Here is a 16,919-nt window from a genome sequence, read left to right as displayed (position 1 = left end):
GTGATGCAATGTTTTTCCTTTCCTACCTCAAATCGAACGCCTAAAAACTGAAGCCAGCGCCAACATAATGTAGCAACGTCCTAGAACATGCAAGTACACTGGAATTAATAATCAGCCCAAGCCACCATTGTCAACAGATTCAGGCTAACTCAATCAAAATCACCACACCTTGCATCCCTTCACATGTACAAAGAACGTCGCTTTTCGTTAACAAACCTAACGTGTATTCGCTCTTCCATCAACTTAAAAATACAAAATTTCCAATAGCCCCATAAACCCTAAACCTCTAGGGGGGGGGGGGGGGACATGGCAATTGCTCTTAAAAACCATAATTTAACTCAAGTTCAAGAATTAGGGTTCAAAACCAACAAAAAAGAAAGAATCAAAGAGAAATACTTGCTTGGTTGGGCAGCCCAACCCTGTTCACCACCCTTAATCTTCTCGGGCAAGGCGTAATTAACGGTGAGGACACGACCATAGAGCTCAGCGCCGTCCATATTGCCCATGGCAGCAACAGCGACCTCTCTTTCGAGGAGAGTAACGAAGCCAAAAGAGCGGTGTTTCTGTTTAGCTTGATCTAAAGGGGTTTTGACATCTTTAATGTCACCAAAAGGAATGAAAGCGGCGTGGAGTATTGATTCGTTTGCTTCCTCAGCTAATCCTCCTACGTATAGGGTGTTCTTCTGTACTTGCTGCTGTGCCGCCATATTGTTTCGTTTCGTCTCGTTTCTATCAATCAATCAAAATTCCTGCATTTGCTGCTCTCTTCTGCTGCTTCCTGGCGTGATACGAAGACCGAGTACTTAAGGGGCTAATAGGAATTTCGATCAAATCACAAGTGGAAGCACTTCGAGTTATATTATTATGGCAGAAGTTTGAGAAGTGTTGAGATTTCTGCCGCCAATAAAGTATATTGGAACCAATATAAGCTTGTCTCTTTAGAATATTCCTCGGCTTGCTGATACACAATTCTGAGTTGCAGGAACAGAATATGTTGTCTGATAAGTTGTGAACATGATCCTTTGGCAAGAGCTCAAGCAGCTTTATCCAGCTTGAGACACTCTTCCTACACTCCAAAACTGGAGGTTACGTTGGAAACTACGGTTCATGATCTTAAGTTGGTTATGCTGCTTGACGCAAGCCTCAGTGGTTCGTTCCCCTTCTCTTTTGAAAAAGGGTGACTCGGATTCCTATACAAGTTCGAATTGTATTTGACTTTACTTCCGCAACATCCTGTTGAAGCTGTATCTAGAGCAACCGTGGGAACTATATCATAGTGACTGGACAAAACGAGTCCCAGCACGAATGTGAAAAAAGATGTACAAATATGATACATCTTAAGTACGAAACAGTTCATCCTTCCAAGAGGGGGGAAATTAAAGGTCTAATTACCCCATCATCAAACCAAAAAATATATTGATGCTCATCTCTTTTGTAGAGCAACTAAGGATGCACCATACACAAAATCATCCTCCTTGCATCAAGGCCTTCAACTTCTCTCCGAGCTCCTAGTAGCCTTGGACCTTGATAGGCAACCAAGCCTGCGCAGTGCGCAACAAGTAATCATGCATTATGTAATTAACCTGTTTAAATGTAAACAATAATTAAAAAGAAACGAAGCAAGGTGCCAATAAAAGAAAAAACAGCAAAAACCACGTCTTTTTCCCCCCTTTCTTTCAATAATATTAGGCGTATGGCACTCCCCATCATGCTTCAATCTAAGACCCGGTGTAGTCTTCCCAGTCTTTCAATTTTTTTATAAATAACAATGGGCTATTCTCAATCATCATTCCCCTAATTATTCAAAATTTGATAAAAAAATGCGTTCCCTGCAGAGAGGATAAAAAAGGATGAGCTCCTCTACTTCTTGCGTAAGTACAAGAAGCCAACCACTGAGACACCAGCAATGGCTACAGAAACTGCCCAGTATTGCTTTGTCAAATCCTTGAGCTTCTGGGTATAATCTGCTTGTTTCTTGGAGGAGATTTCAAGTTCTGGGATAACTGTGGCAGACAGGTCAAGCTCACCAATGAAAAAGGTTTCTAATTGCTCTCTGGCGCTTTTGCTGTGCCCCGCATCTTCAAATTCATCCGTTGCATCTTTGCCTTCAATAACATTGCACAGTGTTAGACTAATAATTAATATCAATAATGCTACGTCATTACATACTTCTTGATATTTTTCACAATGCAATTTCAACTTCATACGATGAAAATGCAAGTAAATACCAGTTGTAGCAAGGATAACATCATCTCCACCAGGGTGCTCATCCAAGTATGAACCCACATCATAAACCTGGTATAAAAAAACATTTTAGGAAAACATTATGGAAGAGGAGAAAGTCAGGAATTCATGTCTACTTTTGGTATGAATGACTTCAGTAAAGACATTAAGACCATGACTTCGTGTCTTTAAGAAGTAAGACATAATGATAACATTTCTTGATTCGGTATATAACAAAATAGAATGTCAATTCGAGGACACAATCAAATTGATATGTGATTCAAAAGCAAGGCAAAATAGGGAGTGATTCAAAAATAAATAAGATAAGTCTATAGCTAATAGATTTAGAACACGCAAACAATCTTTGCAATAGTAACATCAATGGCTACTCTGCATGTACACAACTCCATTGCATGCCAGCAACACAGGTGAAACATTTAAATCATGATGGTAAATCACCAAATATGGAGCATCTTTTACATGCCCCGAATTAGTTGGTAAAGTGAACACTCATGATATAGGCACAAAAGGCTAGCAGCAGAGAGAAAAATATATACAAGCTGGTGTCATCAATAGTATCCAAGAAAGCATTTACTCCCAACTAACGCTTTGGTCATATCACAACTGTTCCTGTAAAAAAAAAAAATCTAAACCACTAACTTGATGTTTGTTGCCATTATCATTATCCTGACACCATCAAATTCCACATAACTATGTGACAGCATGACTGCCCAACAAGATATCTGCACGTAACTTCAAACTAAAATTTCCTCATTGGCTCAAACCCAAAGTCAAGACAGGCCCAACCCACCCATGAGCAATCTCAGCAATAAAAAAGAGCAGACGAGAACAATAAGAAGATTCACGTATGAGAGAAAATAATTGCAGTCTATATGGGACCAAGGTAAACCTTCCATGGTGCAAACTGCTGATCACTATAGCAATCACACATAGAAACATCAAATTTGGCATGCGATAACAAAGAATTTAACAGGGACCATATATACTTCATACAAGTTCATTCTAAGATGTAAGGAACTAAGGAAGATAACAGATGCCAAGCAACTGTCAAAGATGAATTAGCCCAAATGAGAGCATCTAATTGTTCTAGAGAGCCTATTAAAGCAACCAGACCAAAAAATTCAAATCACCCAAGGAGCCTTTATCAGCACAAACAGAGACATAGCATTGCTGGTTATATAACTCAGCTGGTAAAGTCTAAAGAAAGCTCAGCTTCTGCCACCTACATCAAATGGGTCATGAAGTTACAGGATATCGATAGTAAGTTCTCATAGAAAACAAAAATTCAGACAGTAAAATGTAAAAGATGCTTGGTCAGTGGGCTAACATCCAGGAGGCAAGTAAGGTGTGACAAATTTACAACAAATACAAGTGCTTTTTATCTGTTGTTGTTTAAGCGGTGGTACTCGGTACAGGGTGGTTCGTTAGAGCACACAAAGCATTTCTAGTCTACTCATTTTCCAACTGCATACTGCAACTAAATTGGGCCACCCAGACTAATGTTCCAAAGCATGCTAGCGACAGATGTTTGCAATCCAATTTTTATCAAGAAAACATGTGAACTTTTAGTTCAAGTCAAGGGCGAAAGTTTCAATCAGTTTAAATCAGATTACAGACCAAACATTTTAAACAGAAGCGAAGACAAAGCCCTGCCAACCATTTGCAGTCTCTACAAATTCAACAGCTATTTGAAAATCATCCACACGTGTAGAAAGCATTTTTCTTTTAGTTTTCTTCAATTCTTCACCACACGGTTCCAAAAGGAGAAATATGAAATGGGACATTCAAGCGAGTAATGGGATTTGACTTCTTTTTCTTTTTTTGCAAATACAGTAAATGTAACAAAAGGAAAAAGAAAAACAATCAATCCAATGGTGCAAATCTCAGTATAGATGCTAGTTAAAAAGTTGAATGTAGCAAATTACGGATTTACTATAGAAGATCCGTTTCCCATACGGAAGAATAGTTACAAAGGGCATGTGCGTCCAAACACTCTGAACCTCATGGAAACACTCCAAACTCTAGAACAAAGTGGAAAAAATAACAAAGACCTAAATTTTCTAATGAACTTAATATAATGCTCATCTAAATACTGAACCCTTAAGATTGAAATCGTATCACAAAACAATAGAGGTAGCAAATCCAGTAAAGTTTATGTAAGCATAGTAAAAACAGATTTACATCATTTGAGAAAAGAGAAGAGGAGGGGGGGATGCCAAGGCTACTACCTACCTTGCCATCAATAACGACCCAGCAATCTTGAGGAGTGTTGTGTTGGGCTGCCTCTTGCATCGTGTACAGCTTCGTCAGGGTCGGCATCCTGTTTCTGTTTCAACTCTTATTTTTATTAGTCAAACTCTCTCTCTCGCCCACTCTTTCTTGGAAAGGTTTTTTTTCTGTTTTCCAGAAGGTCTTTTCAATATCAAACTTCTTGGTTGAAATCTTCTGTTATTAGCGAGTAGTAGTGGTCGTTTAAGTAACGGATAAAATAATATTTTTTTTATTTTTTAAAATTTATTTTTAATATTAATATATCAAAATAACCCAAAAATATCTAAAAATTTTAATTTTAAATAAAAAATATACTTTTAAAAGACCACATGATTGTCTTTAGTCTAAAATTTTTTTAAAAAAATATATTAAAATAATATTTTTTATTTTTTAAAAAATATTTTTAATATTAAAATAATTCAAAAAAATTAATTTAAAATAAAAAAATTAAAATTTTAAAAAACACCGGTATAAACACGTTTCCAAATTTGTAAGCTCTTTGTAATGATTGACCGTGCCACTGCTGAGAGCGCCCCACAATTTTATCACCGACCAACCCTAGCGACGACCACAAGCCAAGCTAACTTATGTGGAGAAAGGGAGGGGGGAGATGTGGCCATCTCTTCAAATCTCAATGTGCCGGAACCCTAGGTCCATTTTCAATTTCGGGTAAAAGGGTCGGGCTTCAAAGACTCCAATTTTGTTTTTACTCCTATGATGGACCAATGGGCCTTGAGGACCCAAGATAACCTCCTTATCTAGTATGAAACCTTAAATAACTTGGAAGTTTAATGATTTTTTCTTATTGGGCCCACAAAACTTTAGCCATCTGATGGAACTGTCTTCTGTTTTGGATCAATAAAATTTCCGACAACAAAGAAATTCATTTTCATCCTTTGTCTTCTATAGTATATACTGGATAACCCTTGAGATGGTTTTGACTTTTGAAGAGAAAAATAAAAATAAAAAATATATTAAAAAAATGGAAAAGAAAAGATTTTTTTTTTTTTGCTTATTTGTAAAGAAAATAATTTATTGTTAAAGATAATATTCATTAATAAAATTATAAATTAAGATTTTGTGTGAGAACTCTATTCAACTTTAGTTCTATTTTTTTAGTTTGTTATCTTTTAGTATATTATTTTTAAGTTTGTGTAAGTGATTCCTGAAAATTAAAAAAAAATGAATAAAAAAATATGTCAGGATAGAATTGAACAGACTATGCCGGGATGAAAATTCTAGTCATTTGGGCTGAATTCCAACCATTTGGGCTGGCATTCCTCAATTAGCTGGAAAAAATCCAGATGTTTAGGTTGCCCAAACGGCTGTAATGTTTTTTTTTTTTTTTTTTTGTATTATTATTAATTATGCCCCATCATCAACAGTAACTAAATCCTCTCAAGTCTCAATATCTCCATGCATTGCAAGCATTAATTAGCCCTGTATACTTCCTAGAGAGTAAGACAGATTGGCGTTGTTTATTTTTGGTGCGAAAGGGAGGAGCACTGAATTGTGTGATTTTGTTGCCATTACAAGGACAAAAGTTATGTGTGGCCAAATGAGCTGGATTTTTTTCCTTCTTTCTTTCTAATTCTGGTAAACCAAATCCTGTCAATATCTCCATGCACTGAAAGCATTAATTAGCCAACCCAATACATTTCCTAGAGACCGATTGTTGCTGTTTAGTCTTGGTGCGAAAGGGAGGAGCACTGAATTGTATAATTTTGTTGCCATTATAAGAGCAAAATAAACATTATTTGCGTAGGTGCATGGCCTGGCCGATACATATATCGTCGGCTCTCTTTTCTTCTGGGTCGTCTTGTAATACTTGTCCAGGGAGACCCCATATTGCACCTCTAGCGAAACATCCGAGCTAGCCATACCATTTGCAGCATTCTCTAGATTGTGTTTGAGACTTTCCTGGGAGCATCAATGGCAGTGCTATTGGTTCTGGCTTCTTGGTTGTTTGTAGGATTATTTGTCTGCTTTGTCTTTGCCATGAAATGGAATGAGATAAGGTATGGAAGGAAAGGATTGCCACCAGGGACAATGGGGTGGCCACTCTTTGGTGAGACCGCAGAATTTCTAAAACATGGACCTGATTTCATGAAAAAACAGAGAGCAAGGTGTGATTTTCCTGGTCCAAAATTTCTTGTTGGGATATTAGACAGAGAGTTCAATCATCAAGTTGTCTTCCTTTTGATGATCCACACGCAAAAATTTCATTGCAACTAAAACCCAAGTGTTTTATAGTAATTCTATCACTTTAGAAGTAGCCTGTAGCAAGCAGAGTACCTTCACGGATTTACTTCAATTATTTTGTTATTTAATAATTTAAAGTTTTCTTCTTTTTTTATGTCTTCATTTTCAAAAAATTGGATGATGATGAGTAAGGGAATCAGACCGTTAGATGAATTTTGTTAGTTTTGCATAAAATATTTTAAGGGAAATGTTTTTAGATTTTCTTATGCATGTTTCCAAATGTGTTTTTCAAAAAAAAAAATTCATTTCTTTGTTTCTCGTAAAACATTTTATAAAAAACCTGGTTAATATAAAATATTATATAATCAATTTTTAAATTTAGTTCATTTGCTAAAAAATATTTCCAACTCATAAAATTATATAAAATATTTTACGAATAATCATTTAACTATTTTTATTACCATCTTCATCTCGCTACCACTTTTTTTTTTTTTCACTATCATTAGCACTGTCATCTCATCACTTATTTTTTCATCACTATCACGATCATCTTATTATTACTTTGTCTACCACCATGACTATTTTTATTATCACCATCACCTCAGCACTATTATTAAAAAATATTTCACATCTAAAACATTTTAATATTTTACGCAAAACAATCTCCACCTCTTAAGGTTTCATTTTTTCCCCTGAATGGAAACCCCTGTAAAATGTTATTCCATGCAGAAACTGATCGCCCTAGTAATTTCTCTAGAGTGTTTTGGAGCTTAACAAAATTTAATTTTGAAATTTGATTAATTAGTCATCATTCATCGCACGTTCGGCAGATTTTGTCTAATAAAACTTGTTATATATATATATATATATATATATATATATAAATGAACTATTCTAGTGATATATTCTGCTGAATATGAGGTTGCAAATCTCTTTCTGGAAAAAAAAAAAAAAAGGTCATCTGCTAAGAGTTTCGTTCTTGCAACATTTAAGTTTTATTAAATGTTGGGATTTATTATTTAATTATGGAGGGATTTTATTTGGCTTACACTCTTTTGTCTCGACAGGTACGGAAATTTATTTAGGTCACATGTTTTGGGCTTCCCTACCGTTATTTGCACGGATCCAGAGCTCAATAGATATATCCTTCTTAATGAAACCAGAGGGTTAGTTCCTGGCTATCCTCAGTCCTCGCAGGATATTCTAGGAAAACACAACGTTGGTGTTGTGACTGGTTCTGCTCATAAATACCTAAGAGGGTCGCTACTTTCCCTTGTTAACCCTACCATGATCAAAGACCATCTTTTGCTAAACATCGATGAGTCTGTTAGATCCTTTCTTGCCAACTGGGAAGGCAAAACAATTGATCTCCAGGACAGAACCGTTGAGGTTTGTGTATACAAGCTTTAATGTTTTGGTATATATGTTAATCTCCACTGTAATGTATGAATTTCAATCTTCAATTGATGATGGCAAAACCAACTCTGTTACATTGAGATCTGGTCAATAGTTGAAGTTCAGGCGATTTTTTTATAAAATATTGTCAGTATTGCATGACACTCCCTTTTTATTTCTGATTTTGATAAATAGATCGAGGTGTATTGATTCTTTTTTCAGTTCGCATTCGTCATTGCCTTCAAGCTGATCGTTGATAGTCAATCGAGTGTGATTTATGATAATTTCAAATCAGAGTTTGATAAGCTAGCAGCAGGGACAATTTCACTGGCCATCAACATTCCAGGCACTGCATATCATTCTGGAATGCAGGTTCATTATTGAAGACTTAATCTCATCCTGTCACCGATTTTTTTTCCCCAGGTTACAGCAGAATTAACTTTTACATGTTGGAACTGTTGTCTTTTACAGGGAAGAACAAGGGTTGTCAAAATGTTGAGACAAGTCATTAAAGAGAGAAGAGCTTCTTCAGCAGTCCACAGTGATATTCTTGGCCAAATCATGAGCTGTGAAAATCAAAAATACCATTTGACCGATGATGAGATGATCGATCAAATTATAACAATGTTGTACTCGGGTTATGAAACTGTCTCAACTACTATAATGATGGCCCTTAAGTATGTCCATGATAACCCTAAAGCTCTCCAAGAACTAAGAGTGAGCCCGATATTTTAACATTGATCAGGTCAAAATTATGTCATCATCGTACTTGGTCATGAGAATTCTTTGATTTGATTTATTCAACCAGGAAGAACATTTAGCCATTCGAGCAAGACGAAAGCCAGAGGATCCAATTGACTGGGATGACTACAAGGGCATGAGGTTTACTCGCGCTGTAAGCAATTTGAATATAATCAACACCACCACCCTGCTACTCGGAATTTAAATGCACAAAATTTGTGTCTGAGCTTTTTACGGTCTCCTTCGGTGCAGGTGATTTTTGAAACCTCGAGGCTGGCTGCAGTTGTTAATGGTCTACTGAGGAAGACAAATCAGGATATCGAACTGAACGGTATACGTTTGATTGATGAATCCTTGTTTCCCACCAGCATTAATACGCGCTCTTGTATATCCGTAAAGTAATGTTAGTACATGGAAATCTTCAGGGTTCCTTGTTCCAAAAGGATGGAGATTGTATGTTTCCTTGAGAGAGATCAACTTCGATCCAATCCTCTATCCAGAGCCTTCAACCTTCAATCCAAGGAGATGGATGGTAAGAAGTATTTTCTAGTTCTTTTCTCTCCCATGTGACGCTCCGTGCAAATTCAATGAGAATTTCAGTCAAATGCAATGGCAGGATAATGGCTTGGAGAATCACAACTACTGCTTTGTTTTTGGAGGAGGAACCAGGCTATGTCCTGGAAAGGAACTGGGCATGGTTAAAATCGCAACATTCCTTCACTACTTCGTCACACAATACAGGTTGGCTTACCTCGTTTTACCAGTTCAATTCTATTGCTCAACTCTCGACCGATAAATTCCTTCATTGCTCTCTTACCTTCTTTATTATTATTATTATTGTTAATGAGATCATTTTTTTTTCTGGTTTCAGATGGGAGGAATCCGAGGGAATAGAGATTGTGAAATTTCCTAGGGTTGAAGCACGCAATGGACTGCCCATAAGGGTGTCAAAGTATTGAAGGCCCGAAAAGAGGAAGATAAAAAAGAACACATATCGCAGGTGGCACATTGAATAAGCAAAGCATGTGGTTACATATTAACATGCGCGAGGATGAAACTGCTCCAGTCCTGTTAATTAATGATATTGATTAGAAATACAGGTTTTAATTTATTTATATTGAGAAAGTTTTTTATATAAATATATTAAAATAATTTATTTATTTTTTAAATTTATTTTTGATATCAACGCATCAAAATAATATAAAAATATAAAATATAATTAATTTAAAATAAAATAAAAACACCCTAAAACTTTGCAATGTAGTTATTAGTCTCCGTTACCCGTTGAGATGACAATTCTATCATTTACAGGTTGCAAAACAAAAAGAAAATGAAAATGAAGACTGTACCGTTATGGGCCTACAGTGGAAGCTCGTGTTACATCTGTACTGCATAAAGAGTAAATGGACTAAATAGCCCATTACCAGCCCAAGAGTTTAAATAGCATGCATAATCCACTAATCCTCCGAATAGAGAGATTAATTAATTTAATAAACCTACCCAAGATGGCCCCATTACTGTGATTGTAGATTAGTAATGAAGCTGAAGCCTAACACGCTGACGGCCTCATTACTGCAATCGTAGATTAGTGAACTGATGGGGAATTAAGCATTGCCAATCCTTTTGGTCAAGTTTAAAGAAATGGAAATTGAATATCCTAGGTCATTATGATTATTATAATTATATAATTAATATAGATGATAAAGGCTTATTAAATTGGCCACACACGAAGCCCAAATCATATGTTTTGGCCCAGTTGTATAGACCATGAAAATCCTGGTTTTTATGCGAAGTTTTCTCCTGATTTCATCAGAAATTATACAATAAATGTATTTTTTTTAATTTAAATTTATAAATGTGAGGTAGTTTCTAGTAAAAAGGTGAATTAAACTTCAAATATCACATACCGGTGAAGTCTTAGATTTAAAAGAATAATCGAAGAGATTCTAAATTTATGGGGGTTGGTCTGATAGTTTCTGTCAAGATTTAAATCTTGAACTAAATACAAGAAGAAAACTGTTATGAACTCTCTAAATTTGGTAAGAGTTTTACTCAAAACTAATTATCAAGCATTTCAGCTATATTACGGAATTCATCATGATAGTAACTGCTGATGGAATCCACTTTTATACTAATATGAGAGCAATGTGTGTGTATAAAATATCTCATCAAACTAAAAACTCTCAATGTCTTTACCATTACTCGAATTAAAAAATTTAAATGAACTATATCGAAAACATAATGTTGAGTGATTTAGGAAATCATTGCGTCAGAAATATTGGTGAAATTTTCGCGCACAACATCATTTGTTTTTCTCGACAATGTGGTGCTATACACACACATTTAAATAACTTCTTCAACGTGAGGTGAGGAGGGGTTTAAATAATTAGATTTTATATTTATTTTTTTGTAATTTTAAATTTGAGTTCTTTTAGAGCTATTGAAGATTTATATGATCGTTAATTTTAAGTTAAAGTACGCATAAATTAACCCGGACATCCACATTAATAAAACAAAATCTTAACATCGGATTCATGGTGTCTATAAGTAGAATCCACTGACATCGGATTTATGGATTCATGAGATTTATTAGAAAGAATATTTGATAAAATCTAACATAATTTTTCATATCAAATTCAGAAAGAGTAACTATTTGCAGATTTTTGTGACGAGTTTCATCTTGTAATTACTAGTTTTGTTTTGTTGGTTTGATGTTTGAAGGTTGTTCCGAGGGGGGATTTAGACTCACGAGCAAAGCGCCGGAGGCAGCTGGAAGTGGACATACTTGTGACCGGTCATGCCCATCAATTCACAGCTTACAAACACGAGGGAGGCGTTGTTATAAACCCAGGGTCCGCCGCCGGTGACTACGGCAACATTACCTATGATGTGAACCCAAGCTTTGTCCTCATGGACATTGATGGCCTACGTATTGTGGTGTCTGTTTACGAGCTCAATATTGATGGTGGGGTTCAGGTCGACAGGATTGGTTTAAAGAAGACAACTGCCACCACTCACTCTCCGTTCATTGAATCTGCAGCCTGCAGGATTCTTTCTTTTTGTTCCTTTTTCTTTTCCTGGTACTGTATTTGGATTAAAGTCAAAAGAGTAACTATTTTGATGATATAATATTAAGAATAAATTTTAAAAAATAAAAAATATTATTTTAATATATTTCCAAATAAAAAATACTCTAAAACTCACTCTACCACCTATTCTTCGTTACCGGTCACATTAATTAATAATACAAGGTTTTAGATTTGAAAAATATTAATTTCACGTTTCTTACAAGACATCCAGATGGAGAGTCACAGAGACTCACGTAGGAGAAACATGTCCAAATTAACGGCGACCCTCCCAGCAGTTAATTTGGTTAATCAAGAACCAAACCAAAGGAGACTGATTCCTTCTTCATTTTATTTAGCCTGGAGATCCATTCATGCAACAGAAACATTATGAACAGAGATCAAGAGCAAAACGTCAGTTTCCACCATAAAGAAACTCGTTGCTGGTAAGAAAACCCATCCATCGCAGGTTTTATTTGGCCACCCACCATTAACAAACTTAATTACTACAATATTTCATTTGAGTGTTAGATCTCATAAGGGGGCAAATCTGCCATTTAGATTCCCACTAGTTACTTCTTCGCTCGCAGGTCAAATATTTTAAATTTTTATAAAATAAATTGTGTTTTTATAATTTAAAAAGTTTAAAGGTAAATCAAAAAAATTTATCCATATATGTAATTAAATAAACTGAGAACTACAAGTGCTAATAAATAAATAATCATTAACAATACCTAAAAATAAAACTTGAAAAATCGAGAGACATTTACCTGATTATATTTTCTAAATTTTGTTTATTACAATACTTTTATTCAATAAAACGATAATAGAAATAAACAAATTACGCTAGTCCGCTTTACCCATTTTGTTAGGGTTTATGCGATTGAGCCCTTTTTTTTTTTTTGCTGCACATGGGGTGGATGTCCCAATTTTTTTGCAAAACATATAGACGATGCGTTATCTGATCTTGCCTAAATTTTGACTGGTGTGGCAGTTGAAAAATTAAAGATTAAGTTTTTTACCCAAAACCTGGTTTTCAACTTATTTTTGACGTGCACCTTAAAAATCATGATAAACCCATTAATAACCTAAAAAAAACAAAAAAAAAATATCTCAAAAACCAAAATCAACCCGAACTCATATCTGTTTTTATTTTTTTACAAACTTTAAAGATAAAAAATATATATATAATATGAACTCTCATCATCAAATAAACAATTTGACACAATTGGTTTTGGTTACCTAATTCGGTGTTAATGACATGTTTCTCCCTCTACCATTGGAATAACCTCTCTCTTTTCTCTGTCAACTAGAGATTAAAAAATAAACTTTTGCATAAAAATTAAATTTGAAAAATATTGAACTACTAAAATTGTATAATATGCGTTATTTTTTAAGTTTGAGGATCAAAGTGCATCTTCTTCAAAACTTATGACACACCATCCATGTTTGATGTTGTTTTTATTTAGGTCCTTTTTTTTTTAATCCCACCATTTCATAAGAAATCAAAATTAATTGATATTTAATTAGACCTCAATCACCAAAAAAAAAGTTTGAGAATCAAATTAAAAAAACAACAAATTTTACACAATCTATCCAGATAATATATAAAAAGATGAATAATGAAATCATGCATAATTAAAAACTCAGTACTTTAAATTTTATACTTGATACTTAATATTTATCAAGTCAAAAGAACCTGAACCGTCTCCAAAATATTCCTAAAGATCAGTGACCTAAATGTAAAGATATTCTACATGAGCAACAGAGCTCTTTACGTTTTTACCCGTCGTCCTTCAGAACCTCTCTCCATATATATCGGAGACAACCTTAGGCGCGGTACCGCTTCTTGTTGAAGTCCATCTGCACTACTAGTCTTCTGCTTCTGGCCCGTTTCTTTCTCTGTAGTCTGTGCAAAATATGGCAGGATCTTCTGTCAAACCCACTCCGATTTTGAAAGATGAGCTCGATATAGTGATACCCACTATTAGAAACCTTGATTTCTTGGAGATGTGGAGGCCTTTTTTTGAGCAATATCACTTGATTATAGTCCAAGATGGTGACCCATCAAAGATCATCAAGGTCCCTGATGGTTTTGACTATGAGCTCTACAATAGGAATGATATTAATAGGATTCTGGGTCCCAAGGCTTCTTGCATCTCATTCAAGGATTCTGCTTGTCGCTGCTTTGGTTACATGGTCTCCAAGAAGAAGTATATCTACACCATTGATGATGATTGCTTTGTAAGCCCCCCCCTCCCTATTTTTCTTTCGTATTTGAATACCCTTTACTGAATTATCTGCTTAATGAAGGGTTTTAGATCTAGCTTCGGTTTTTGCTTGAGTTGACCGATTTCGGCCAGGTGACTCTATAAGGGTTAATTCAGTAGTTTTTGTTTCAGTTTTTGTGGTGTCCTGAATTATGAAAGACTTTTTATTCATTCCTTTTATTTGATACTTTTTATTCATTCCTTTTATTTGATCTGTGGGGTATGGAGCTTGTAATTTAATGGTAGATTTAGAATTTTTGGATCCTCTTTTTCATGGGATTCTGTGTTCCTGTGAGCTATATTTGGAGAAGAGATATAGGAGTGTTGATGGGATTTTGTGGTGTCGGTGGAGTATTGTACTTTCCGTTTGAATGTCTGGATCTTGAACTTTATGAAGATTTTTTTCCCTGCTGGGTGTTGTTTGTGTCTTGTTGAATGTTAAGTGGGCCCATTTTATAAATCTTGATTGCTTTCAACTGCAGCATTTGCAGTTTAAACGTACAAGAATTGCTTTGCCACATTGATATCGGTCCTCTTGCTTCTTTAGCTAAAAGCATAAAATGCTGCTTGTTAACTTAAATCTTCAACACTGAGCTAGATCTTCGTTGACTATCCTTCCGTTTACATAGAAAGGTTAGAATTTGAGGTCATGCAAGATATGAAACCATTGGTAATGAGTTCTTCATTTTAGGCCTCAGTTGAAGTCCAAAATAAGAATATTTTGGCTGCATGATGCAAATCTGGTCACAAGGTCCTCTTCAGACAATGCCATGCTTTTTACATCCTAAATAAAAGACTGGATGTTGTCTCTATGCATGATAGAGGATCTGATAGCAAAATGGCATCTCAGAAAGCCAGTGCTTTTGTCTTTACAAGCACTTGGCTCGCTATGATGCCCACATGGCTCATTATTTTTCTTGTCAATAGAGTACAGTGCTGATGATGGCATGTTTAATCTATCTTCTGGTAGTTAGCATTAAGAAAAATGAATGAATACAAATGTGATCAAAACAAAAGAGAACGAGTAAATAGCTTGATGAAGGCCATGGACATGTTATTTTGGTTCACCTATTTTTCTTGTGAAATATTTCATGTTTTTCTTATTTTCTATGTTTATATGCAGGTTGCCAAAAATCCATCGGGTGAACTGATTAATGCACTCGAGCAGCACATCAAAAACCTTCTAAGCCCATCCACTCCATTTTTTTTCAACACTCTTTATGATCCATACAGAGAAGGTGCAGACTTTGTTCGTGGATATCCTTTCAGTCTTCGAGAAGGCGCTCCCACTGCTGTTTCTCATGGCCTCTGGCTTAATATCCCTGATTATGATGCTCCCACCCAGCTTGTGAAGCCTCGTGAGAGAAATACACGGTATTTAGATGTTCAACTGGAAGTTAAAATGGTTACATACTTCTTTTCTTGTGATTAACAGTGTTGGGGATTTGACCTTATTTATTCATTTCCTTTTACATTTCAGATATGTTGATGCTGTTCTGACAGTACCTAAGGGAACCCTTTTCCCGATGTGCGGTATGAATCTGGGATTCAACCGTGAATTGATTGGACCTGCAATGTATTTTGGGCTCATGGGTGATGGCCAGCCAATTGGACGCTATGACGACATGTGGGCTGGCTGGTGCATGAAGGTGCAATTTCTATGAAATTTCCATCTCTTATCATGACTTGTTTTTTTATCAAGGTCTTGTTGATCGCAATCTCATCCAAACTACTTTTCACAATGTCCTGTGAGTTAGGAAATGCTAATATTAGACTAACAATTAAGTAAAAAAGCTGTTGGTTAAATCCTAAACGTTGTTCTGAGACTTCTGGGCATCTCAAGAAAATGAAGATTCCTTTGTGTTTGATTGAAACTTGAATAATTCTTCTGTGCATTGAATACAAAGCCATGAAAGAAGCCCAATAGATCAGAGGCTTCTATGCTCTGAGAATGAATGCACTTTTTTTACCCGAATTCCATACAGGTTGCTATCTACAATGATGGCATCATATGTATTATGGATACAGAAATATTTTCTGAATGGTTAAACTCACATGTACTGTATTTGCTTAATTTGTAGGTCATATGTGACCATATGGGATGGGGAGTTAAGACTGGTTTGCCCTACATCTGGCACAGCAAAGCAAGCAACCCGTTCGTTAACCTAAAAAAGGAGTACAAGGGTATCTACTGGCAGGAAGACCTGATCCCATTCTTCCAGTCTGCAGTTCTTCCCAAGGAATGCGTCACTGTTCAACAATGCTACATTGAACTTGCCAAGCAGGTCAAGGAGAAACTTGGCAAGGTTGATCCCTACTTCATTAAGCTAGCTGATGCCATGGTCACTTGGATTGAAGCTTGGGATGAACTCAACTCTTCAGGGGAAAAATCTTCAAAGAGTACCTCAAAGTAGAGTATTCGAAACCGTGTTGTCTGTCTTTTTAGTACTAAATCTGGTAGCCGCTTCATTGTACCTTTATCATGATGGTCTAGTCGTCGTCCATCATTATTATTTATTGCAAAATTTTCTTACCCTTTTGAGTTGAAGTTTGAGAGCATTCCTAGTGCTTAGCTGGGTGTAACCTTTTCTGCTACATTGCTATCAGCTTTAGATGATATCAGATTTGAAATTGAATATTTAGCAATGACTCTACATTTGTTTGGATAATGATTGTGATGACTGGCGAGTTTTAAAACTCGATGGTGGGCCAACAATTTGTTTCCTCCTTA

At 35.6% G+C, this 16,919-nt stretch overlaps 4 protein-coding genes across 4 annotated transcripts; 2 read left to right on the top strand and 2 right to left on the bottom strand.

Annotated features, from left to right (window-relative positions):
• LOC7485876 (uncharacterized) lies at positions 1–1,409 on the bottom strand. Its single transcript, XM_024609650.2, has one exon. It carries the CDS (start codon positions 705–707, stop codon positions 345–347), a length of 363 nt encoding a protein of 120 aa, XP_024465418.2. The 5' UTR covers positions 708–1,409; the 3' UTR covers positions 1–344.
• A 140-nt stretch (positions 1,410–1,549) lies between these two features.
• LOC7468142 (cytochrome b5) lies at positions 1,550–4,704 on the bottom strand. The gene is made up of 3 exons (XM_002314961.4): positions 4,477–4,704; positions 2,229–2,295; positions 1,550–2,105 (listed from the first exon to the last, which is right to left on the bottom strand). Exons 1-3 carry the CDS (start codon positions 4,561–4,563, stop codon positions 1,861–1,863), a joined length of 399 nt encoding a protein of 132 aa, XP_002314997.4. The 5' UTR covers positions 4,564–4,704; the 3' UTR covers positions 1,550–1,860.
• A 1,743-nt stretch (positions 4,705–6,447) lies between these two features.
• Positions 6,448–9,960, top strand: LOC7468141 (cytochrome P450 85A1). The gene is made up of 9 exons (XM_002316043.4): positions 6,448–6,641; positions 7,785–8,106; positions 8,335–8,484; positions 8,584–8,829; positions 8,921–9,007; positions 9,106–9,184; positions 9,279–9,385; positions 9,470–9,594; positions 9,725–9,960. The coding sequence occupies exons 1-9, from the start codon at positions 6,448–6,450 to the stop codon at positions 9,810–9,812; spliced, it is 1,398 nt and encodes a 465-aa protein (XP_002316079.3). The 3' UTR covers positions 9,813–9,960.
• A 3,750-nt stretch (positions 9,961–13,710) lies between these two features.
• LOC7468140 (probable UDP-arabinopyranose mutase 2) lies at positions 13,711–16,830 on the top strand. Its single transcript, XM_002316042.4, has 4 exons — positions 13,711–14,162; positions 15,312–15,562; positions 15,669–15,837; positions 16,270–16,830. The coding sequence occupies exons 1-4, from the start codon at positions 13,839–13,841 to the stop codon at positions 16,600–16,602; spliced, it is 1,077 nt and encodes a 358-aa protein (XP_002316078.1). The 5' UTR covers positions 13,711–13,838; the 3' UTR covers positions 16,603–16,830.
• Positions 16,831–16,919: the final 89 nt, after the last annotated feature.

The sequence above is a fragment of the Populus trichocarpa genome, chromosome 10 (assembly GCF_000002775.5).
Source record: "Populus trichocarpa isolate Nisqually-1 chromosome 10, P.trichocarpa_v4.1, whole genome shotgun sequence".
Classification (NCBI taxonomy): Eukaryota; Viridiplantae; Streptophyta; class Magnoliopsida; order Malpighiales; family Salicaceae; genus Populus; species Populus trichocarpa.
This window is presented reverse-complemented; position numbering and strand designations above follow the sequence as displayed.